At 43.7% G+C, this 19,420-nt stretch overlaps 1 protein-coding gene across 1 annotated transcript; it reads right to left on the reverse strand.

Moving 5' to 3' along the window:
• Nucleotides 1-443: 443 nt before the first annotated feature.
• Nucleotides 444-17,463, reverse strand: MRPS30 (mitochondrial ribosomal protein S30). Its single transcript, XM_060236020.1, has 5 exons — nucleotides 16,787-17,463; nucleotides 11,792-11,937; nucleotides 5,268-5,373; nucleotides 3,567-3,743; nucleotides 444-839 (listed from the first exon to the last, which is right to left on the reverse strand). Exons 1-5 carry the CDS (start codon nucleotides 17,349-17,351, stop codon nucleotides 577-579), a joined length of 1,257 nt encoding a protein of 418 aa, XP_060092003.1. The 5' UTR covers nucleotides 17,352-17,463; the 3' UTR covers nucleotides 444-576.
• Nucleotides 17,464-19,420: the final 1,957 nt, after the last annotated feature.

A 19,420-nucleotide genomic window follows, 5' to 3' on the forward strand; every position in this document is an offset into this window, starting at 1 on the left:
AGGTTCAGTACACAAGTCTACTCAAGTGATCCACTGTTTTTACAGTGAAAGGAAAACAATTTAAAATGTATTGTATCATAACAACTGTTTTTGAAGACAAAGATTATAATATGGAAAAAATATACATTTAACACATTCTCCTTCTGAAGTTTGGACATTAGCTGTGTTTTTCACACCATGTGTGCACATGTGTAAAAAAGATACAAAGTAAATATGGTTGCAATATGAGGCAAGAGGCCTCTTGAGTATGATGCTTTGCTAGTTTTTCTGTAATTCTGGATTCACATCTGAGCCTGCCAGGACAGAGTCACATTCAATGAAAAACAGCCCACACACAATACTTTTTTCACATGTTATTTATACAGCTATGCAGACAGGCATATACAAACACACAAGTCTGGCAATCAACAGCACCAGTAAAGAAGTTCTTCAATTTCTTTCAGTCCTGAAAGCAATGTGCAAATCTATTGTCCAACCAATTATACCCTCGTAATCCAGACAGCATTTTCTGCTTAAGCAATGGAGGACTGTTTTAGCCTTTCAGATGCCTTTGATTATCTGAATTTGGAGTTACAATTATTTCGGTCTGTTCAATAGAAATTTGATCAACTGAAGTAGAACTTCATCATCAAACCCTTTCACATCATCACCTTCTATTGCTTCATACAGGGGCTTACTTTCAGTTCCCCAGCAAATATTTTTCCTGGAGTTATCTTTGTCAGCTTCTACAGTTAGAGCCAAAGTATTCAACTGGTAACAAAAGAAGGCAAAATATCTTCCATCACTAACCACAGCCTGAGATACAAAGGGCCGAGTTACATCTGCCTGACTCCAGAATCCTGTGAGAGGAGGAGAAAAATACCAATTAAACAATAAGACTATGCTACTAGCAAAAAGATGCTAAGATGATGTAAACTAATTGTAAAAGGATGCAAATGTAATTGCTGAGGCTCTTCAGTCAGCCTTTTGTCAAGAAACTGATTCTTCTTTCATGCATTGTATGTATGTCTTTGTCTTTGCATCCATGACCGTAATGTTGGAAAATGGCAATACCCCATGTTTGTGTTTGTAAGAGTCTGTCTCCATTTATTGTGAGTCTTGAGATATATTAATTGCCAACAGCATGCACTTGTGAACTTGTTTCCACCTGGGAGCTATTAAGCCACTGGCAGGTAACTGTCTAGCCTAGTGTCAAAGTTTGACAGTTCAGCATCTAGATTGTCTGAGCTTAACTGTTTTATTACTCAGGCATTCTGACAGGTTGCTCAATTTAGCAGTTGCTAGTTAGCTGAGGATATAAGCAAGATCAGTAATACAGAGACACATCAAGAAGCTAAGAGCTCTTGTAAAGTGGACATTCTGTACCAGAGGCATTTGTTTGTGTCTACAACCAAGTGAAGAAAGACCCAGCATCCAGGAGCTCTGCAGAAGGCTTGATGTGCTGCAAGAGGACTTCGTGGAAAGGCTGGAGATTGGAATCCTTCATTCATTTATTTATTTATTTATTTATATTTCGATTTATATCCTGCCCTTCCCACCGAGGTGGCTCAGGGCGGCTCACAACACATAAAACTTACATAGGTTTTGGCTTAAAAACAATTACATAATAACAGTTAAAACAATAAATTAATAAAACATAGGACATAAAAAACCAGCGGTCTGTCAAAGTGCATTCTAGCTCCATCCAAAAATTCTCAGTGATAATTAGTTGTTGTAGGCCAGCCGGAAGAGGACTGTCTTGCAGGCCATGCGGAACTGCCCTAGGTCCCGCAGGGCCCTCACCTCTTCCGGCAGCTGGTTCCACCAGTAAGGCGCCGTCACCGAGAAGGCCCGATCCCTGGTGGATTTCAGACGGGCCTCCTTTGGCCCGGGGATTACTAGCAGGTTTTGCGAGCCCAATCTTAGTACTCTCTGGGGAACGTGTGGGGAGAGACGGTCCCTAAGGTAGGCAGGTCCTAGGCCATATAGGGCTTTAAAGGTAATGACCAGCACCTTGTACCGGACTCGGAATATTATTGGCAGCCAGTGCAGATCCTGAAGCCTCGGCCGAATGTGCTCCCATCTTGGGAGCCCTAAGCCTTGGGAGCCTTAGCCGCCCTGAGCCTGCTTCGGCGGGGGAGGGCAGGGGAGGGCGGGATACAAATAAAATTTTACATTACAATAACAGCCAGGCAGCGGCATTCTGCACTAACTGCAGTTTCCGGGTTCGGTACAAGGGCAGCCCCATGTAGAGGGCATTACAGTAGTCCAACCTCGAGGTGACCGTAGCATGAATCACTGTTGCTAGGTCGTCGTACTCCAGGAAAGGAGCCAGCTGCCTCGCCCGCCTAAGATGAAAAAATGCAGACTTGGCAGTGGCTATCTGAGCCTCCATTGTCAGTGAAGGCTCTAATAGTACCCCCAGACTTTTGACCCTGTGCGCTGCTGTCAACGGCGCCCCGTCAAAGACTGGTAGGGGGATTTCCCTTCCCGGGCCACAACGACCCAAGCAAAGGACCTCTGTCTTCGCCAGATTCAGCTTCAGCCCGCTCATGGGAAACTCTGTTGCTAATGCCTCGGTAAACTTCCACTATGCTGGAGTAAAATTGTGCTGCTAAGGAACTCTATCTGAAAGTGACCTTGAGATCGGCTGGCAGTCAGTAACAAGTGTTTATCTGAGAGAAGCTCAGAGAGGTTTTATAGTATTCCTTTATTGTCTGTACACTCTATTCCCCTACTTCTTTGTTTTATGTTTATCCCTTTTTCTGTATTCTGATATTTTAATTGGAAGGAGTCCTGGTCTTCTATGCTGGCATAGATGTGGTGAATTCAGTCAATACCAGATAAAAAGAACCGTGTTCAGCTAATTGGCCTGGTTTTCCAAAAACCTAATTTGACACACACCCTGATTCCTGCAATGTTTTGGCACATTTAACTCAGCAAAAAGGAGTCAAAGAGAATCAGCCTACAGTCACAAATATAGCCATATGAAATGTTTTGTGCCTGGTACACAGCAGACTTTGATGGCCCTCGCTAGCCCTGTCTCCTCTGATCTCAGAAGCTAAGCAGGTTTGGGCACTGGTTAGTATTTGGATGGGAGCCCACCAAGGAAGTCCAGGGTAGCTAAACAGAGGCAGGCAATGGCAAATCACCTCTGACCATCTCCCTTCTCCCCTACCCACCACCAGCTATGTCACTGAACTAGTCAAGATATCTGCCACCAATGTGAGACACTGAGATTAGCGAACCCTAAATGCAACCTGCAATCTTCAAGCTAGTAACATCTAAACTCTCCCTTAAAGGCCAATAGTACCATACATTTATGCAGAAGTTTCCAAGCCAGTAGCAGAGCACACCAGAGCATCATAAAAGCCCATATGTGGTTTTTTCAAAACCTCACCACAATACCATGCTAATGATGTATTTTACTTGAAAAGGCTAATCATTTCACCATATCACTTTCTAAAATTTATATCTGAGAGCCTACCCACCACTTTGCTTATTTTTGTCCGTGTGTTTTCATTAATGCCGTCTATTAAAGACATTCTAATAAAAGCATATTACTCGTCATTTATCAATTGGCTTACCCTGGTACATTGCTTGTGCTCCAGTCCATGCAAAAAGACTTGCAATTCCATTGGCACGGTAGGCAACTTCAATCTGATCAGCGATACCTAATCTTTTCAGTCTCTCTCTGTTCAGTCTGTCAGGCAACAAATGAAATTGTGTATGGCCATATGTGCAGGGATCTGCTACCTTTGAACCTACCCCCCCAAAAAAGCCAAGAGGGAAAAATTAGATCCTTTTGTACAAGCAAGTATAAGGCCCAGGAAAAGCACCAAAGCAATTTCCACACTGACTTCTTAACTTCCCAAAATTCTCAGCAAGAATTATGCTAACAGCTGATTTTAAAATTTAATTTAAATATAGAAACAATGTACAGAATTCATTAATAAAAATATTTTAATGGCATTTAAGAGAGGAGCTCAATTTTGCAACAAAAGAATAAATTTTAGACACAGCTCTGAAATCAGTATTACAGGAATGCAAAGACAGTGGCCTAGATCCAGCAGAGAATTTCTCAGGATGGCAGTATTTCCATCCAATGAACATAATTTTATCACCTTGTTCTCCTTTCTGTCATTACAGCCCAAATGACCAAACCCCATAATAATCCCATGGGAGCCCCAGGAACAGCACTGGGCATTTTGGGATGCAGAGGGAGGGAGGAAGCAAGAAAGTCTTACTTTGCAGGCAGAAATCCTTCTACCCATGGAAGTGGTCCATCAGGTTCGCCAACATTTTATTGACTGCTGCTATTTCTAGTTTTTAACTAATTTTTAGCTGCCATCTGGCTTTTAGTATACTTGTGCATGAGCTATATTTAATTAATGCTATGGTATTAGGATAATATTTTGATATGTTAATGCTACCGCTGCATTTATTTAAATATTGTATTGATTGTTGTTAATGCAGGGTACAAAATATTTCTTAAAAGCATCTTGTATCCAAGATGGTTGACCTGTGAACAGTTTTCCACTTTGTGCTTATGAAACGTTTTCACAGTTAAAACTAGGCTGGCACACAGAACAGATGCATGCACAGGGAACGAGCTGGGGTGGAGTGTGCACGGAGGAGTAGCAATATGCCCATTAGCCTCTTTTGTGCATACTCAGCATATATGCATACAAATCACAGCAACTGTGAAAACCATATTCCTGATTCCATGAACTGAGAACTACATGTACTCTCTCTGTACCTATGAAGACTCTTTGCTGACATTATACTGAACAGATATTGGACAATGATGGGGCTTGATTCCCCCATGACCTATACATGGTTATGCCATTCATCCAAAACTCCTATCTACCCAAAATAAAGACTAGACCAGCTCCTAGTGAAAGCCCTTCATCAAAAAAAACCTAGTATGATATAGGGGTTAGAAAGCATGAACAGTGATCTAATTCTGTGTCAAAGCTCCCCTCTCTGAGTACAATATAGTGATAAATGTGGAACATTTTGTAAGTAAAGGAAGCAATTGGAATGCTTATTTATTTATTCAATTTATATCCAGCCCTCCCCGCCAAAGCAGGCTCAGGGAGACTTAAGAGATTCCATGTAAATGCTAGGTAAGGTACTGAAGGCACACGATTCAGAGAGTTTAAGATAAAAGATATAACTGTGAATCTTGAAAGCACAGGATGAAAACTAAAATCAAGTGACAATAAACAAGACAAAAATCCAAAACATGTGTACCTGAAAAAACTTTACCTGTATGGTAGCCTTACCTATAAATATTTTGTTGTCATATTGCCTTTTGAACAGTGGAAGTTTGTCAGGTAAAACATTGATAACAGGAATCTCTCCAGGGGCCACATAGTCCAGAGGGACAAACTGGGGAGGGGGGGGGGAGAGAAGAGACAGAAAATAACTCGGCGAACAGAAAATTGAAGCATGATACTAATGGTGCAATTGATTATTTATTTATTTAGTAGGTTTATATTCCGCCCTTTCCTGTAAACGGGCTCAGAGCGGATCACATCATTCAGTAATGTCCTCATGCTATAAAAAACATTCCAATACCTAATCTAAATTATGTTCACTTTTGTAACTTGCCCCTAGAGTTCTTCCTTTGCTCTTTCCCGGAGGGTGATAGTGTTGGAGCAAGAATCTACATAAACCCAGTCTGACAGCTACAGTATGACAGCTGGTGATCTAGCTGCCAGGCTAGGTCACAGTGACCTGATCAGCAGACCGGCTTGAGCCGGCAGAAGCCAAGTGATGCAATCTGCTGAGTCAGCACGGCCAGGATTGGCTGCTTGGACTATATATGATCTGTGTGTGCATCACACAGGCCTCTCCCCGTGAGATGGTGGTTAGGCGAAGCACTTTGTCCGTGGAGGTGATATTGTATAGACTGCACAAGAGAGCACTTGTTGTGTATATATGTTAATACACCTTTTGGCACTAGTTGCACGTGTAAGCCTGATTTTCTTTCCTGAAGCCCTGTGTCGGGCAAGTCATCTCCCTCACTCTGCTACTCCCGCTCCGACAGGGTTATGGGCCCAGGGCGGTTCCGCTGCGCGGAGGAGAGAGTTGAGAGTTGAGCTGACTGTGGGTTTGGAAAGAGCCGGAGGCGAGGAACGCCGGTGAAGGACACAGAAGCACCACCGTTCTCTGTTTGAGAGCCAGAGGGACGTCGGCAGCCAGCTGTGAGGAGGAGTCGGCACGATGGCTCAGCAACAGCTTGGAGTAGCCGTTGAGAAGCTCACCTCAGCCAACTACGCGGTGTGGAGCCTGAGAATGCAACACTACCTCAAGCGTGAAGGGCAATGGCTGTTCGTGAGTAACCCCCCTGCTGACTTATCTCCTGCCGAGACTGTGTTATCGGATAAGGCACTGGCCAACATAGTGCTATCTATAGGAGATGACCAGCTGGTTTATGTGCGAGGGAAGGACACTCCCAAGGCTGCCTGGGACGCGTTGAGTGCGGTGCATGTTAGCACCACTGCTGGCTCCCTCATGGCCTTGACAAGGAGGATGTTCCGCACCGTTATGCCGGCTGGAGGGTGTGTGAAAGATCACATCAAACGGCTAACGGACTGTTTCGTTGAGCTGGAGGCAAGAGGCAAGACTGTAGCTCCAGACGACAGAGTGTACGTTTTGCTGTCGTCGTTGCCACCTGAGTACACTCCCCTGATAACTTCTCTGGAGACGGTGGACGTAGCGACCCTGACCATGGAATACGTCTGTGCCCACCTGCTTGACTTCCAAGAGAGAATTGCGGCCGTGAGCTGTCCGGGGGTGTCGGCCGGGCAGCGTGCTGTTATCGGTGTGTCCGGGAAGACAGCCAAGAATGAGCCAGCTTCTGCTGCTGGCAGGCGTCCGAAGGTGGAGGAAGTGGAGCCGACTGCGTTTGCAGTCCGTCGCTGCTATGGATGCGGGTCGTCGCAGCACCTGCTCCGAGCTTGCCCTGAGAGGGAGAAGAGGCGGGGGCGTGTGCGGCGAGAGCGGAGGACCGCCAGCCCGTGTGAGGAAGCAACCCGGCTGGTCACGTCTGCAGTAGAGAGCACAGGGTCTGCTTGGATTTTAGACTCCGGGGCAACGAGCCATCTCTGCTGCGAGAAGGAGTTGTTGAAAAACATTGACAGTCCTGAGCATAAGTATGTGAGATTGGCTGCTGGGACCACTGCCAATTCTGTTTGCTCAGGCAATGTGGAATTTCCTGCACTGAAATGTATGTTGCAAAATGTGTTGTATGTACCCTCACTGCAGTCTAACCTGTTGAGTGTTAGCACACTGTTTGACCAGGGATACCAGGTGAGATTTGAGAAAACCTGCTGCAAAATCCTGGGAGGTGGGGGAAAGTTGCTTGTGACAGGAAAGAGGGAAGGTAAACTGTATGTGGTCCAGAGTGATTGTGCCCAGGTGGCTCAGGTGTCGAATGAGCCTGTGCACAATAATTGTATACATTTGCTCCATAGGAGACTTGGGCACTGCGGATTTAGGGCGTTAAAGAAAACCCTGGAGCTTGTGCCTAGTTTGAAAGTAAATCCTTGCAAATGTTACTTGGATTGCCAGGTCTGCAAGAAGACCAAAAGCAAGGCGTGTGCTGTTGCTAAAGAAAGCTCAAGGGAAAGCACACGAGCCCTGGAACTAGTCCATTTAGACGTTATTGGCCCATTGCCAAAGAGTCTGTCGGGGAGGAGATACTGCTTGGTGGCCACCGACGACCACACGAGGTACGCGTGGGTTTTCACCATGGTGCATAAGTCTGAGGTGTATAAGACATTCACCAAGTGGGTCAAAGCAGTGGAGAGACAATTAGGGGTTAATCTCCTGGCTGTACAAACCGACAGAGGGGGGGAATTCTTATCTAACCAGATGAAACGTTGGCTGGAGAACAAGGGCATTGCCCACCGTCTGACGAACCCGGCAACGCCCCGAGAAAATGGGCATGGGGCTGTATTGCAGAATGTGATGTATTGCATGTTAGAGGATGCACAACTGCCAATGACCTATTGGGCAGAAACCATACATGCAGCTGTTTTTTTGCAAAATAGGGTTTGGTGTAATACTGTGAAAAATGTGCCTTACAGGTTACTGTTGAACAAGACCCCAGATTTGAGTTCTTTAAAAGTCTTTGGGTCACGGGCTCGGGTTGGCATCCACTCCACGAGTAGCGGGGAGGGGGATGTCCGGGCAGAGAGCCTAATTTTTCTGGGCTACAAGCCAAGGGCCAGGTGTTATCGTTTCTGCAATAGCAAAAGCAAGATAACACTTAGTAAGAGTGCCCAGTTCAATGAAGAAAGCAGCTGGCCAAGGTTGCACTCCTTGCAGAAACAATTTGTCCTGCTGCCAAGTAGCGATAACGATGTTGGAGCGCAGCCCAGAACTCCAGCCCAGGAGGTGGCACCCAGTGGGGCTGGAGAAGGTGAGCCGAATGCTGGCACAGAGCCTGACGAGCAGAGTCAGGAGGCAGAGCCTCAAATGCAGGAACTGGAGGTAAAGTGTGAGAGTCAGGAGGTTCAACACCCAATTACAGGGGCAGAGCAACCAGCCCAGGAGGTGGGAACAGAGCAACCCGAAGAAGACAAAGCTGGTCCAAGCACAGGGCCACGGGTGTCTGCCAGGTCCACCAAAGGCCAACGTCCCGCTAGGTACAAGTGTCCCTATGTCACTCTGACTGTCAATCCAGACCCACCCGGATTTGAGGAAATGTTAAAAGAAAAGGCTAAGAAATGGAAAGCCTGGGTGGCAGAGTGCGAGGCAAGGGAGAAGGAGGCTGAAGCCAAGCGTCTGAAAGAGCTGGCTGAACAGGAACACGATGATGTGTTTTACAATCATGATGAGTTCCTGAACGAATTCCGGAAAGGGTTCCGAGCTACGTAAATATGAACTGTAATGTTGCTGGTGGACATGTATGTAAACTGTGTAAAGTGTTTTGGTGCACTGGGTTTAAATAGATTAGGAGGTGTGTTGGAGCAAGAATCTACATAAACCCAGTCTGACAGCTACAGTATGACAGCTGGTGATCTAGCTGCCAGGCTAGGTCACAGTGACCTGATCAGCAGACCGGCTTGAGCCGGCAGAAGCCAAGTGATGCAATCTGCTGAGTCAGCACGGCCAGGATTGGCTGCTTGGACTATATATGATCTGTGTGTGCATCACACAGGCCTCTCCCCGTGAGATGGTGGTTAGGCGAAGCACTTTGTCCGTGGAGGTGATATTGTATAGACTGCACAAGAGAGCACTTGTTGTGTATATATGTTAATACACCTTTTGGCACTAGTTGCACGTGTAAGCCTGATTTTCTTTCCTGAAGCCCTGTGTCGGGCAAGTCATCTCCCTCACTCTGCTACTCCCGCTCCGACAGATAGAGAAAGAGAATAGACATAAGTCCTGCTAGGACAACTGCCTACACAGCAAGAGACAGAACTCAAACTGTCTGTGCAGCCAGCTTAGCACAATCTTGCTGCAGCCTGGAAGAGTTCACAGTCCTGCTTTAAGTACCTTAAAAGATTTTCTCAAGGTGATTTCAGAGCAGTTCGAATTTAATTGAGGATGGGCACTTTAATTTACTTGGTTTCTTGACTGATTTTCTGAGCTTTATTTTGTAGCATCTTTTTCTTAAGTTGCTCATAAGGAAAGTTGTTCTTATTTTTAGTTGCTAAATGTAGAAATAAGATGGCTTTAGGCTCTGTGGGAGGAAGTTGCAGAGAATGCGACTTTGTGATACCTTGTAGTATCAGTGCCCCATAAATCAGCTGCAAACAGGGCTAAGGTTCTCATTCCACCAGTTCCTGTGCTTTACATGTTGTATGCACAGCTGGCTTATTCTCAAATTCCTCAGTATCTGCACCCACAGCAATTTATTGCTGCCACTACTTGCCTTAGCTCTTGAACTAAGGTAGGTACAATAACAAAGAGTGGCAGACAAGGGACCCCTCTCTCCGGTCTGATATACTAATGCAGTAAACATGCAGAAGACTTGCAAGGACTTGCAGGAGCCATCTCATTTCCTCTCCTTCACTTCTGGACTAGGTGGATCACTAGTCTGATTCAGCAGGCTGTCCTCGCATTCTTATCTGTTCATAAGGAAGAGTCTTATTTATAGCTGCTCTGTGTAGAAATATGGAGGCTTTGGGCTCTGCCAGAGAAAGTTGCACAGAGGCTGAGCTCTTCCCCAGATGCTGCCTCCTGGCACTGGTATTCAGATGGTTACTGCCTCTTAATGTGGAGGTTCCCTTTAGTCACCCAGGCTAGTTGCCTAGGCCTGTGGCCATCATTATATCCTCTGGCAGTGAATTCCACATTTTCATCACTTACTGTGTAATGAAGTATCAGTTTTTGTCCATCCCAAACCTACTGCCCATCACCTTGACTATTATGTTCCTTAGTTATCTTTTTTCTAAACTAAGAAGTCCCAGACCATGCAGCCTTTCCTTACAGGAAAGGTGCTCCAAGCCCTTAAATCTTGGCCTCCCTCTCTTCTGTACTCTTTTAGTTCAGCAAAATTTAAGGAAAAGGCACTAAACAAAGCTCACAAAATCATTCATTTAAGTGTTAAGCCTCAATGAAATCCTAACCTCTCTGAAATAAGTTTGACGGAACGAAATTATTAAGATACCTAAAACATATTATACCAGGAATGAAATATACCCATGCTAAACTAGAGTTGATTTCCCAGCGAGCAGTATTAAATTCTAAAACAAGGGTGGCCAAACTATGGCTTGGGAGCCACATGTGGCTCTTTCATACATATTGTGCGGCTCCCAGGTGTCAAAGAGGAACTTGATGCAGGCTTAATCTCAAGTAAGTGTGCTTAGCATAAGGACCTCAGTTAGCCTCTGAGTGCTGACCCATAAGTAGGTTACTATTTACTATGTGTGCGAAACAGGGAAGGAGGGAGAAATAGGCAGGCTTGCAAGCTCTTCTCCACCACAGAGGTTGCCAGGAGACCTAGAGTGGGGAATGAGAGCTCAAGAGCTGAGGGAGCCACTGGAAGGAGGGACAGAATTAAAGAAGGCAGCGCAGGCTTCCCCCTTTGTTTCATAGCTCTTGTAGGAGCTGTATTTGCTAACCTTGGTGTCAAGGCAAAGAGAGATGCATAATGATGCAAACATTGGTAAGTGACTTATATGGTACACGTGTGTTTCCTTCTCTCACTGGTGCCAAAAAATAATTCTCTACCATTTCTCTATGTTACTCTTATGGGGACCGTTATTCCCAGTTTTAATTTTAGGTCGTGTTGTAAAGTGCATACATTTATATTTTATCTTTCTGTGCAAAGTATTAAGCGTTTTAATAAAGACGTGTGTAATGTTTGTTCATGTCTTGCAGCTCTCAAACCTCTAAAATTTATTCTCTTTGGCTCTTACATTAAGCAAGTTTGGCTACCCGTGTTCTAAAAGCTACTAAGGAACTTTATTTACAATAGCTCACCTCTGAGAAGACTTTACATTGCAAAAAATATCTATAAATTTATAACTTTACTTTGAAAACACTATAGTGGAGTAGTTCCTAGACAACTCCCTTGTAATAGTGTGAAGACTACTAGCATGCAATTAAATTGTCACATGAATCCAAAGTAACCACCCTCCAGAGACTGCTCCTACTAAGTTTGTAAGATCCTTTTCAATTATTTCAGCTCTCAGAAGTTTTCAAATGCAGCATGGTAATGTATTCACACACACAAAAAGACTATTTTATCACAGTTATACATGTTGAATAGGTTGACTAGGTGTTACAGAATATAAGCGAACACTGCTGAAATCAAATTACATTGTTAAAATATATTAACTATTCATACCTCTGAAAGCTGTTTTGGTATCCGAAGTTGACAGTGAGGTTTATCATCTATCTGAAATCTCACTGGATCAATTGTACCCTTCCGATGTCCCTTATGTACTCGTACTTCACCACGCAGCCAATAGAAATTTACTTCTGGCTTAAAATCTAAAAGAACAAGAGTGTTGCCTGAAGTCAAGACTATTCATCCCTGTTATCGAGATATATGTATGCCTGGTTACAAATGAATTAATCTGATGAAACCATAAAATTCTTTGCTTTCAGGTATGCTTATGTTAAGTATAACTTAACCAAAGAGTCCCACCCAGATCTGGATAGGTGCACATACACACAAAATTTAAAAGCCAGGTCATTAATGTCTGGAAATTTTAACCTTTTTTCTAGCCTGATTCTCCATTTCTAAAAATGGAGAATCTTAAGATGGTGCTCTTAAGATAAGAGTCATGGCCACACAGCCATGCTAAAAATTTGGCAGCAATGCATGAATATTTCTCAAGAGCTTGATGTCATGTCTGACTGAAGTTTAACTTTAAAAGGTGTAAATTCACTGAGATAAGGAGGCATGTGAGGAGGAAACTGAAAGGAAAGGTAAATATGGTGAAACCCTTTGGGGAAGCTTGGAGACTATTTAAATCTATAATCCTAGAAGCTCAGATAAAATACATACTACAAGTTAGGAAAGGCACAAACAGGCATAAGAAAAGGCCTGCATGGTTAACAAACAAAGTAATGGAAGCTGTAAAAGGTAAGGAGGACTCCTTTAAGCGGTGGAAATCCAGTCCAAGTGAGATTAGTAAAAGGGAACACAGCCTGTGGCAAATCAAATGCAAGACTGTGATCAGGCAGGCAAAAAGGGACTATGAGGAGCATATTGCAAAAAACATAAAGACCAACAATAAAAATTTCTTCAAATATATTAGAAGCAGGAAACCAGCCAGGGAGGCAGTGGGGCCCTTGGATGACCATGGGGTAAAAGGATTACTGGAGGAGGATAGGGAAATGGCTGAGAAGCTGAATGAATTTTTTGCCTTCACTGTGGAAGATGAGAACTTTCTGCCCACCCCAGAACCACTAATTTTGGAAGGGGTATTGAAAGACCTGAGTCAGATTGAAGTGACAAAAGAGGAGGTCCTACAACTGATGGACGAATTAAAAACTAATAAGTCACCAGGTCCGGATGGCATACATCCGAGAGTTCTGAAAGAATTCAAACTTGAACTTGTGGATTTTCTAACAAAAATCTGTAATCTTTCATTGAAATCTGCCTCCGTTCCTGAGGACTGAAAGGTAGCAAATGTCACTCCCATCTTTAAAAAGGGTTCCAGAGGAGATCTGGGAAATTACAGGCCAGTCAGTCTGACTTCAATACCGGGAAAGTTGGTAGAAAGCATTATCAAGGACAGAATGAGTAGGCACATTGATGAACACGGGTTATTGAGGAAGACTCAGCATGGGTTCTGTAAGGGAAGATCTTGCCTCACTAACCTGTTACATTTCTTTGAGGGGGTGAACAAACATGTGGACAAAGGGGACCCGATAGATGTTGTTTACCTTGACTTCCAGAAAGCTTTTGATAAAGTTCCTCATCAAAGGCTCCTTAGAAAGCTTGAGAGTCATGGAGTAAAAGGACAGGTCCTCTTGTGGATCAAAAACTGGCTGAGTAATAGGAAGCAGAGAGTGAGTATAAATGGGCAGTCTTCGCAGTGGAGGACAGTAAGCAGTGGGGTGCCGCAGGGCTCGGTACTGGGTCCCATGCTCTTTAACTTGTTCATAAATGATTTAGTTGGGAGTGAGCAGTGAAGTGGCCAAGTTTGCGGATGACACTAAATTATTCAGGGTGGTGAGAACCAGAGAGGATTGTGAGGAACTCCAAAGGGATCTGTTGAGGCTGGGTGAGTGGGCGTCAATGTGGCAGATGCGGTTCAATGTGGCCAAGTGCAAAGTAATACACATTGGGGGCAAGAATCCCAGCTACAAATACAAGTTGATGGGGTGTGAACTGGCAGAGACTGACCAAGAGAGAGATCTTGGGGTCGTGGTAGATAACTCACTGAAAATGTCAAGACAGTGTGCGTTTGCAATAAAAAAGGCCAACGCCATGCTGGAATTATTAGGAAGGGAATTGAAAACAAATCAGCCAGTATCATAATGCCCCTGTATAAATTGATGGTGCAGTCTCATTTGGAGTACTGTGTGCAGTTCTGGTCATCGCACCTCAAAAAGGATATTATAGCATTGGAGAAAGTCCAGAGAAGGGCAACTAGAATGATTAAAGGGCTGGAACACTTTCCCTATGAAGAAAGGTTGAAACGCTTGGAGAAACGTCGACTGCGGGGTGACATGATAGAGGTTTACAAGATAATGCATGGGATGGAGAAAGTAGAGAAAGAAGTACTTTTCTCCCTTTCTCACAATACAAGAACTCGTGGGCATTCGATGAAATTGCTGAGCAGACAGGTTAAAACAGATAAAAGGAAGTACTTCTTCACCCAAAGGGTGATTAACATGTGGAATTCACTGCCACAGGAGGTGGTGGCGGCCACAAGCATAGCCACCTTCAAGAGGGGTTTAGATAAAAATATGGAGCAGAGGTCCATCAGTGGCTATTAGCCACAGTGTGTGTGTGTGTGTATATATATATATGTATATATATGTATGTATATATATATATATATATATATATATATATATATAAAAATTTTGCCACTGTGTGACACAGAGTGTTGGACTGGATGGGCCATTGGCCTGATCTAACATGGCTTCTCTTATGTTCTTATGAAGTTCAATGCCAGCTCAAACATGTTACTGTACTGAACTATGAATTACATATTTCACTAGAAGATTAAATGGAGACACCTAGAAGAGTTGGATTTATACCCTGTCCTTCGCTTATCTCAGAGCAGTTTACAATCTCCTTCCCTTTCTCTTCCCACAACAAGCACAGAGGTAAAGTGAGGCTGAGAGAGCTCTGAGAGAACTGCTCTTGAGAGAGCAACTCTAAGAGCTGCTGCATGTGGAGAAGCAGGGAATCAAACCCAGTTCTCCAGATTAGAGTCCACTGCTCTTAACCATTATTCCAAACCAGTTTGTCTGGTTCTGAAGTATTAACTACTATTCTTTCTTTTGGTGCTTGTTTACCAGGACCTACTGAGTTATTGCCAAATTAACACCAACAAGTTTTAAGCTACTTAGAATAAGTCAATATGAACCATTAATGAGATTGTTGTTATTCTGTAAAATGAAAACTGAGAACATCTGTGAGATCAAGTAAGAGTTTAAACTTGCTACACTGACTTGACAGAAGAAGCAACAGCCTTCATCTCGCAAGACCTGAGCAATATTGTCAAGGACATGTTTTGCATTCCTAGAGTCACAATAAATCAGAAGCAACTTGGCAACACAACACAAACAGTAACAAACAAAAGGTCTAGCAATGCTCCTGGAGCAAATTTCAGTCACAAATTTATTAAGGCTGAAATCCAATGCACACTTACATTGGTTTAAGCCCTACTCACTCTGAAATAAATCCCAACCTAGCTGAATTACTACGTTGCAAAATATATATATATATTTTATTTATTTTATTTTATTTATTTATATATATATATATATTTTATTTATACTTTGCTTTTTTTCCCAATGGGGACTTCAAGAGCTGCACACAATACTACCCTCCCATTCTCCATTTTATCTTCACTACTTCCCTGTGAAATACATTAGACTAAGAAAATACTTCTAGAAGGAGGGGATGAAAGGCAAAGGAATGAAGACATCCAAATTTTAAATCTAGCATATGTTTTTGTGAAGTATACACCACTGCTTACGCCAGAATAAGTCTCTGATAGTCTTTAAGAAGCAAGATTAATAATCCCTCTGCACTAAATAGCACCTACAACATATGTGTGCATACAGACAGACACATATTTTATATCATCTATACACTCATTTTCTGGAAAAGGGCTAGACACACAATTGCTGCCTATATTACAAGAAGCCAAAGGTAAACAAAAAAGGGTTGAAAAGAGACAGAATGCTCACACTCTTCTATGAGCCTTCTGTCTCTTTTCAATGCTATTGAAGCCTTTATGACTCAAAACAAGAGGAATTTTCTTACCTACAGAAGCTGCGACTTGGAATTTAAAGTGGGATTGTTAGCCCTTTAAGAGACAGAAACCCACGGAACAACGGAAGCTGTCATTTGTGAAAGGACTTTTGTAGCTGTGTGTATATTATTTCTTTAACTCTGACTTCTTGCAATATAGATACTTTGCTATCTTTCTAAAGTGCTGCCTTACTCCAGCGATTATTTTGTATTTATAATGCTATATGTACATCGGTTGCTGTTTGATTCTGTACACAATTGCTGTCAGCTGCCCTTAACCCACTTGTGGGGTAAGGCGGGATATAAGCAGTGTTCCCTCTAAGCTGAGTTAGGGTGAGCTAGCTCCGTTTTTTATCCTTCTGCTCACACATTTTTGTATTAGCTCAGGAAATATAGTCCAAGAGCAAACTAATTTATGCAGTAGCTAAATCACTTGCTCACTTTAATTCCAGTAGCTTATGAGGCAGAATTTTTGCTCACAAGATTCCACAGCTTAGAGGGAACAATGGATATAAATTAAACAAAATAAGGCTGCGATAACACATGCAAAGTAATGCACTTTCAATGCTCTTTCCAGTTGGGTTTTATTGTGCAAACTGGCAAAGCCCAGTTGGAAAGTGTAATGAACATGGGTGGAAAGTGCATTCTTTAACATGCCTGATCAATAAACAAATAAACATAGATTTTGTTTGCTTCCTCGGTTGTATAATGTAGCTCTTAAGAGCATGCTGTGTAAAAAAAACAATTGTGATTTATATAGGCAGTTCCCAGTGTGCTGGGATGTATTGATGCTCTATTCTATTTTCTTTTTGAATGCAGCTCCTCTATTTTTAAATAAACTGAGCTTATAAACAAAACAAAACTGCTTAGGCCGAAGCTGAAGGTGGGACGCACCAGCGGAGGAGGAAGCGAGGATCCGGTTGAGGCCGACCAGGCGGGTAGTGAGGGCAGGCATCAGGTGGGTGAGGAAGGGCGACGGCCCCTGGTCGATGGCACGGAAGAGGTAAGGCGTCTTCTTGCGCTGGTAGAAGTGTTCCTGGAGCAGCACGCTGCACACCAAGGAGCGCAACTCGGCCATATCCACGCCGCCCGCTTCCCCGTTTTCAGCCGCCGCTGCGTCTTCCAGGGTCGGCAACCCGGGCACGAAGACCGTCTTGGTGAAGCTCTGGTACCAGCGGTCGGCGTTGATCGCCCACGTCTGCGGGTAGACCACGTACTTGAGGCGCTGCATCCTCCCAAAGACCCGCAGCTTCTCCTCCACGGTGGGCGCCTCATGGACTTGCTGATAAAACATCTCCCGTCGCCGGAGTTTGGCCGCTTTGCTCTTGGCCGTCAGAGAGGCCACCACAGGCGGGTACAGAGAGGGAGGCGGCGCCGGTGTCACCGTCTCGGCCGCCGCGGCCTCGCTGTGAAGAAGCCGGCCGTTGCACAGCAACCGGTAGCCTCTGAAAGCCGCCATTTTGCCTACCGGAAAACGGAAGTTCGTTTCTCGGCGTATCAGACACCGTGATTGGTCACGTATCCTCACGTGAGGTCGCCGGAACCGCTCAAAGCCGCAGGCTTGTGAGCGAAGAAGCGTGGTGCTGTGCATGCTCGTGAGCTTTCTTTCGCTCGCGCGTCTTGACTTTGAATAAGGGACGGGAAGCTGGGTCCGTTGAACTCGTTATAGCAAGCCGGCAGTCCAGACGCTTGCATTTTATTTTGCAATAGATGGTTTCAGAAATACTGTGTGTTAGTTCGTAGCATTAAAAAAACAACAACAACTAAACAAACACACAAACCGGTAATCTAAGGAGGTTTTATAGAATCCATGCTAGCAAACCTAATCCCTGGAAGTATTTACACACAATTGCAGCCTTTGGCTTGCCTCTTTCGTATATCGATGGCTATGGTCCTCTTTCCTCCACGCAGCTAGATTTGAGTCCAGTAGACGAACAAGATGGTTTTTTTTCATTTTCTTAAAAGGACTGACTCTATAGACCCCCTTGAACTTGCTTCTTAGAAAGCAAAACAAAAGCTTTAGCAGGGACAGATAAAACAGGGTGGCCCTGATAAATCGGGACGGTTGCAGCACAGTTTTCTGGTGAGGCAGGTGAAATGACAGGTTGTGTGCTAGATGGTGCTGCCTGGTGCAAGCGGATGCATTTTCATTTCTAGTCTGGGGGGAAATGGTGTTGATTTTAAGGATCAGTAATTCTGGTTTATGCGACTGCAGAATATATGTATATTAAATCATTTCTAAAAGCTCCCTAGAAGGAAAAAGAATAGCGGTTTTACCTGTTAGATGGATGAAATGTGCAGTGTTCAGTTTCAACTCAAAAATAAGGTCTCTATTGTATTCAGTGGCCTAATTCTGAGAAATTGTGCAGCCTTAGATAATATTTAGAAATTACTGAGCACACCATTATCAAAGAGGTTGTGAAGAAATGTTTCAAGATAAACTACCCCCCCCCCAAAAAAAAATGGCAGGAATTAGTCTGTAGTAGTGTCTTGTGGCACCTTAAGCACTGTTTTCCCATAACACCGGAACTCAGGGTCACTCTAGGAAACACTGCAGTACATCCAACTCAGACAGGAAAACTGACATGTGGACCTTACTGCCATGAGTAGTGACAGCCCCTGGTTAAAATGAGTTTAAAAGGGGTGAACAGATTTATGGAAGACTGGGCTATCACTGGCTATCAGTCATGGTTGCTGAAGGAGGTTTCTGGGTTCACAGGTGAGGGCTGGTGTTTGTGGACAGTCCTTGTGTGGGATTCTGTTTGACATCTGATTGGCTTGGAAACAGGATGTGGGACTGAATGCACTATTGTTCAAATCCAGTATGTTACTCTTTTCTGTATTCGATTTAAATCCTTTTGGACTCCTATATTTGTGAAGCCAGATATATTAAAACAAATTAGTATAATCATTTTGTTCTTTCTCCTGATTTAAGCACACAAAGGGTGAACTGAGGAGTGCTACAGGTCTTTATAAGCTCAGCACCAATGGGTCGAGGAAAAATAGCAAAACATGGGTTGAATCCAACCAGCTGTTCCACTATAGAAAAAAGGAAGGAGTACCCAAAAAGCCTCTACTAAAAATTGTGTAGGGAAACAGCAGGGGGATACATGGGGAGGTACCATCAGCAGTGGTGTGATTGTCATGTCCTGTCATAAAACCATAGACCTAGAGAGCAGTTATATGATGGTTGATATGATGAATATGATACTCCTCCTCAGTTTTCCTTGGAAGTGACATTATGCCATTGGCCCAATGGCCAGTTTTTGGTTTATTTTTGTTGCAACAGCCTGTTACTCTTGTGGAACAAAGTGACCAAGTAAGGTCAAAAAGAAACAAGCTGCCCTCCTGTTTGCAACAGTTAACAGTAGATTAAAACCATTAAGTGAATCAAAACTGTCTGGCAGAGGCTGAAGTAAATTGAAATCTGTACTGAGAAGATTTATCAAGTTACTTAAGTCTTTAATGGGTATAGCAGGGCTTTTTTTTCTGGGGGAATGCGGTGGAATAGAGTTCTGGAACCTCTTT

Source organism: Heteronotia binoei, chromosome 4 (genome assembly GCF_032191835.1).
Source record: "Heteronotia binoei isolate CCM8104 ecotype False Entrance Well chromosome 4, APGP_CSIRO_Hbin_v1, whole genome shotgun sequence".
In the NCBI taxonomy this organism is placed as follows: Eukaryota; Metazoa; Chordata; class Lepidosauria; order Squamata; family Gekkonidae; genus Heteronotia; species Heteronotia binoei.

What these genes read in the sequence shown, in the direction of transcription:
- MRPS30 (XM_060236020.1), bottom strand. Translation starts at nt 17,351, where the DNA reads ATGGCGGCTTTCAGAGGCTACCGGTTGCTGTGCAACGGCCGGCTTCTT. An exon ending in CCTCGCTTCCTCCTCCGCTG is followed by an intron (nt 11,938 to 16,786) that starts GTGCGTCCCACC and finishes TTGTTCTTTTAG; the next exon opens with ATTTTAAGCCAGAAGTAAAT. An exon ending in TACCAAAACAGCTTTCAGAG is followed by an intron (nt 5,374 to 11,791) that starts GTATGAATAGTT and finishes CCCCCTCCCCAG; the next exon opens with TTTGTCCCTCTGGACTATGT.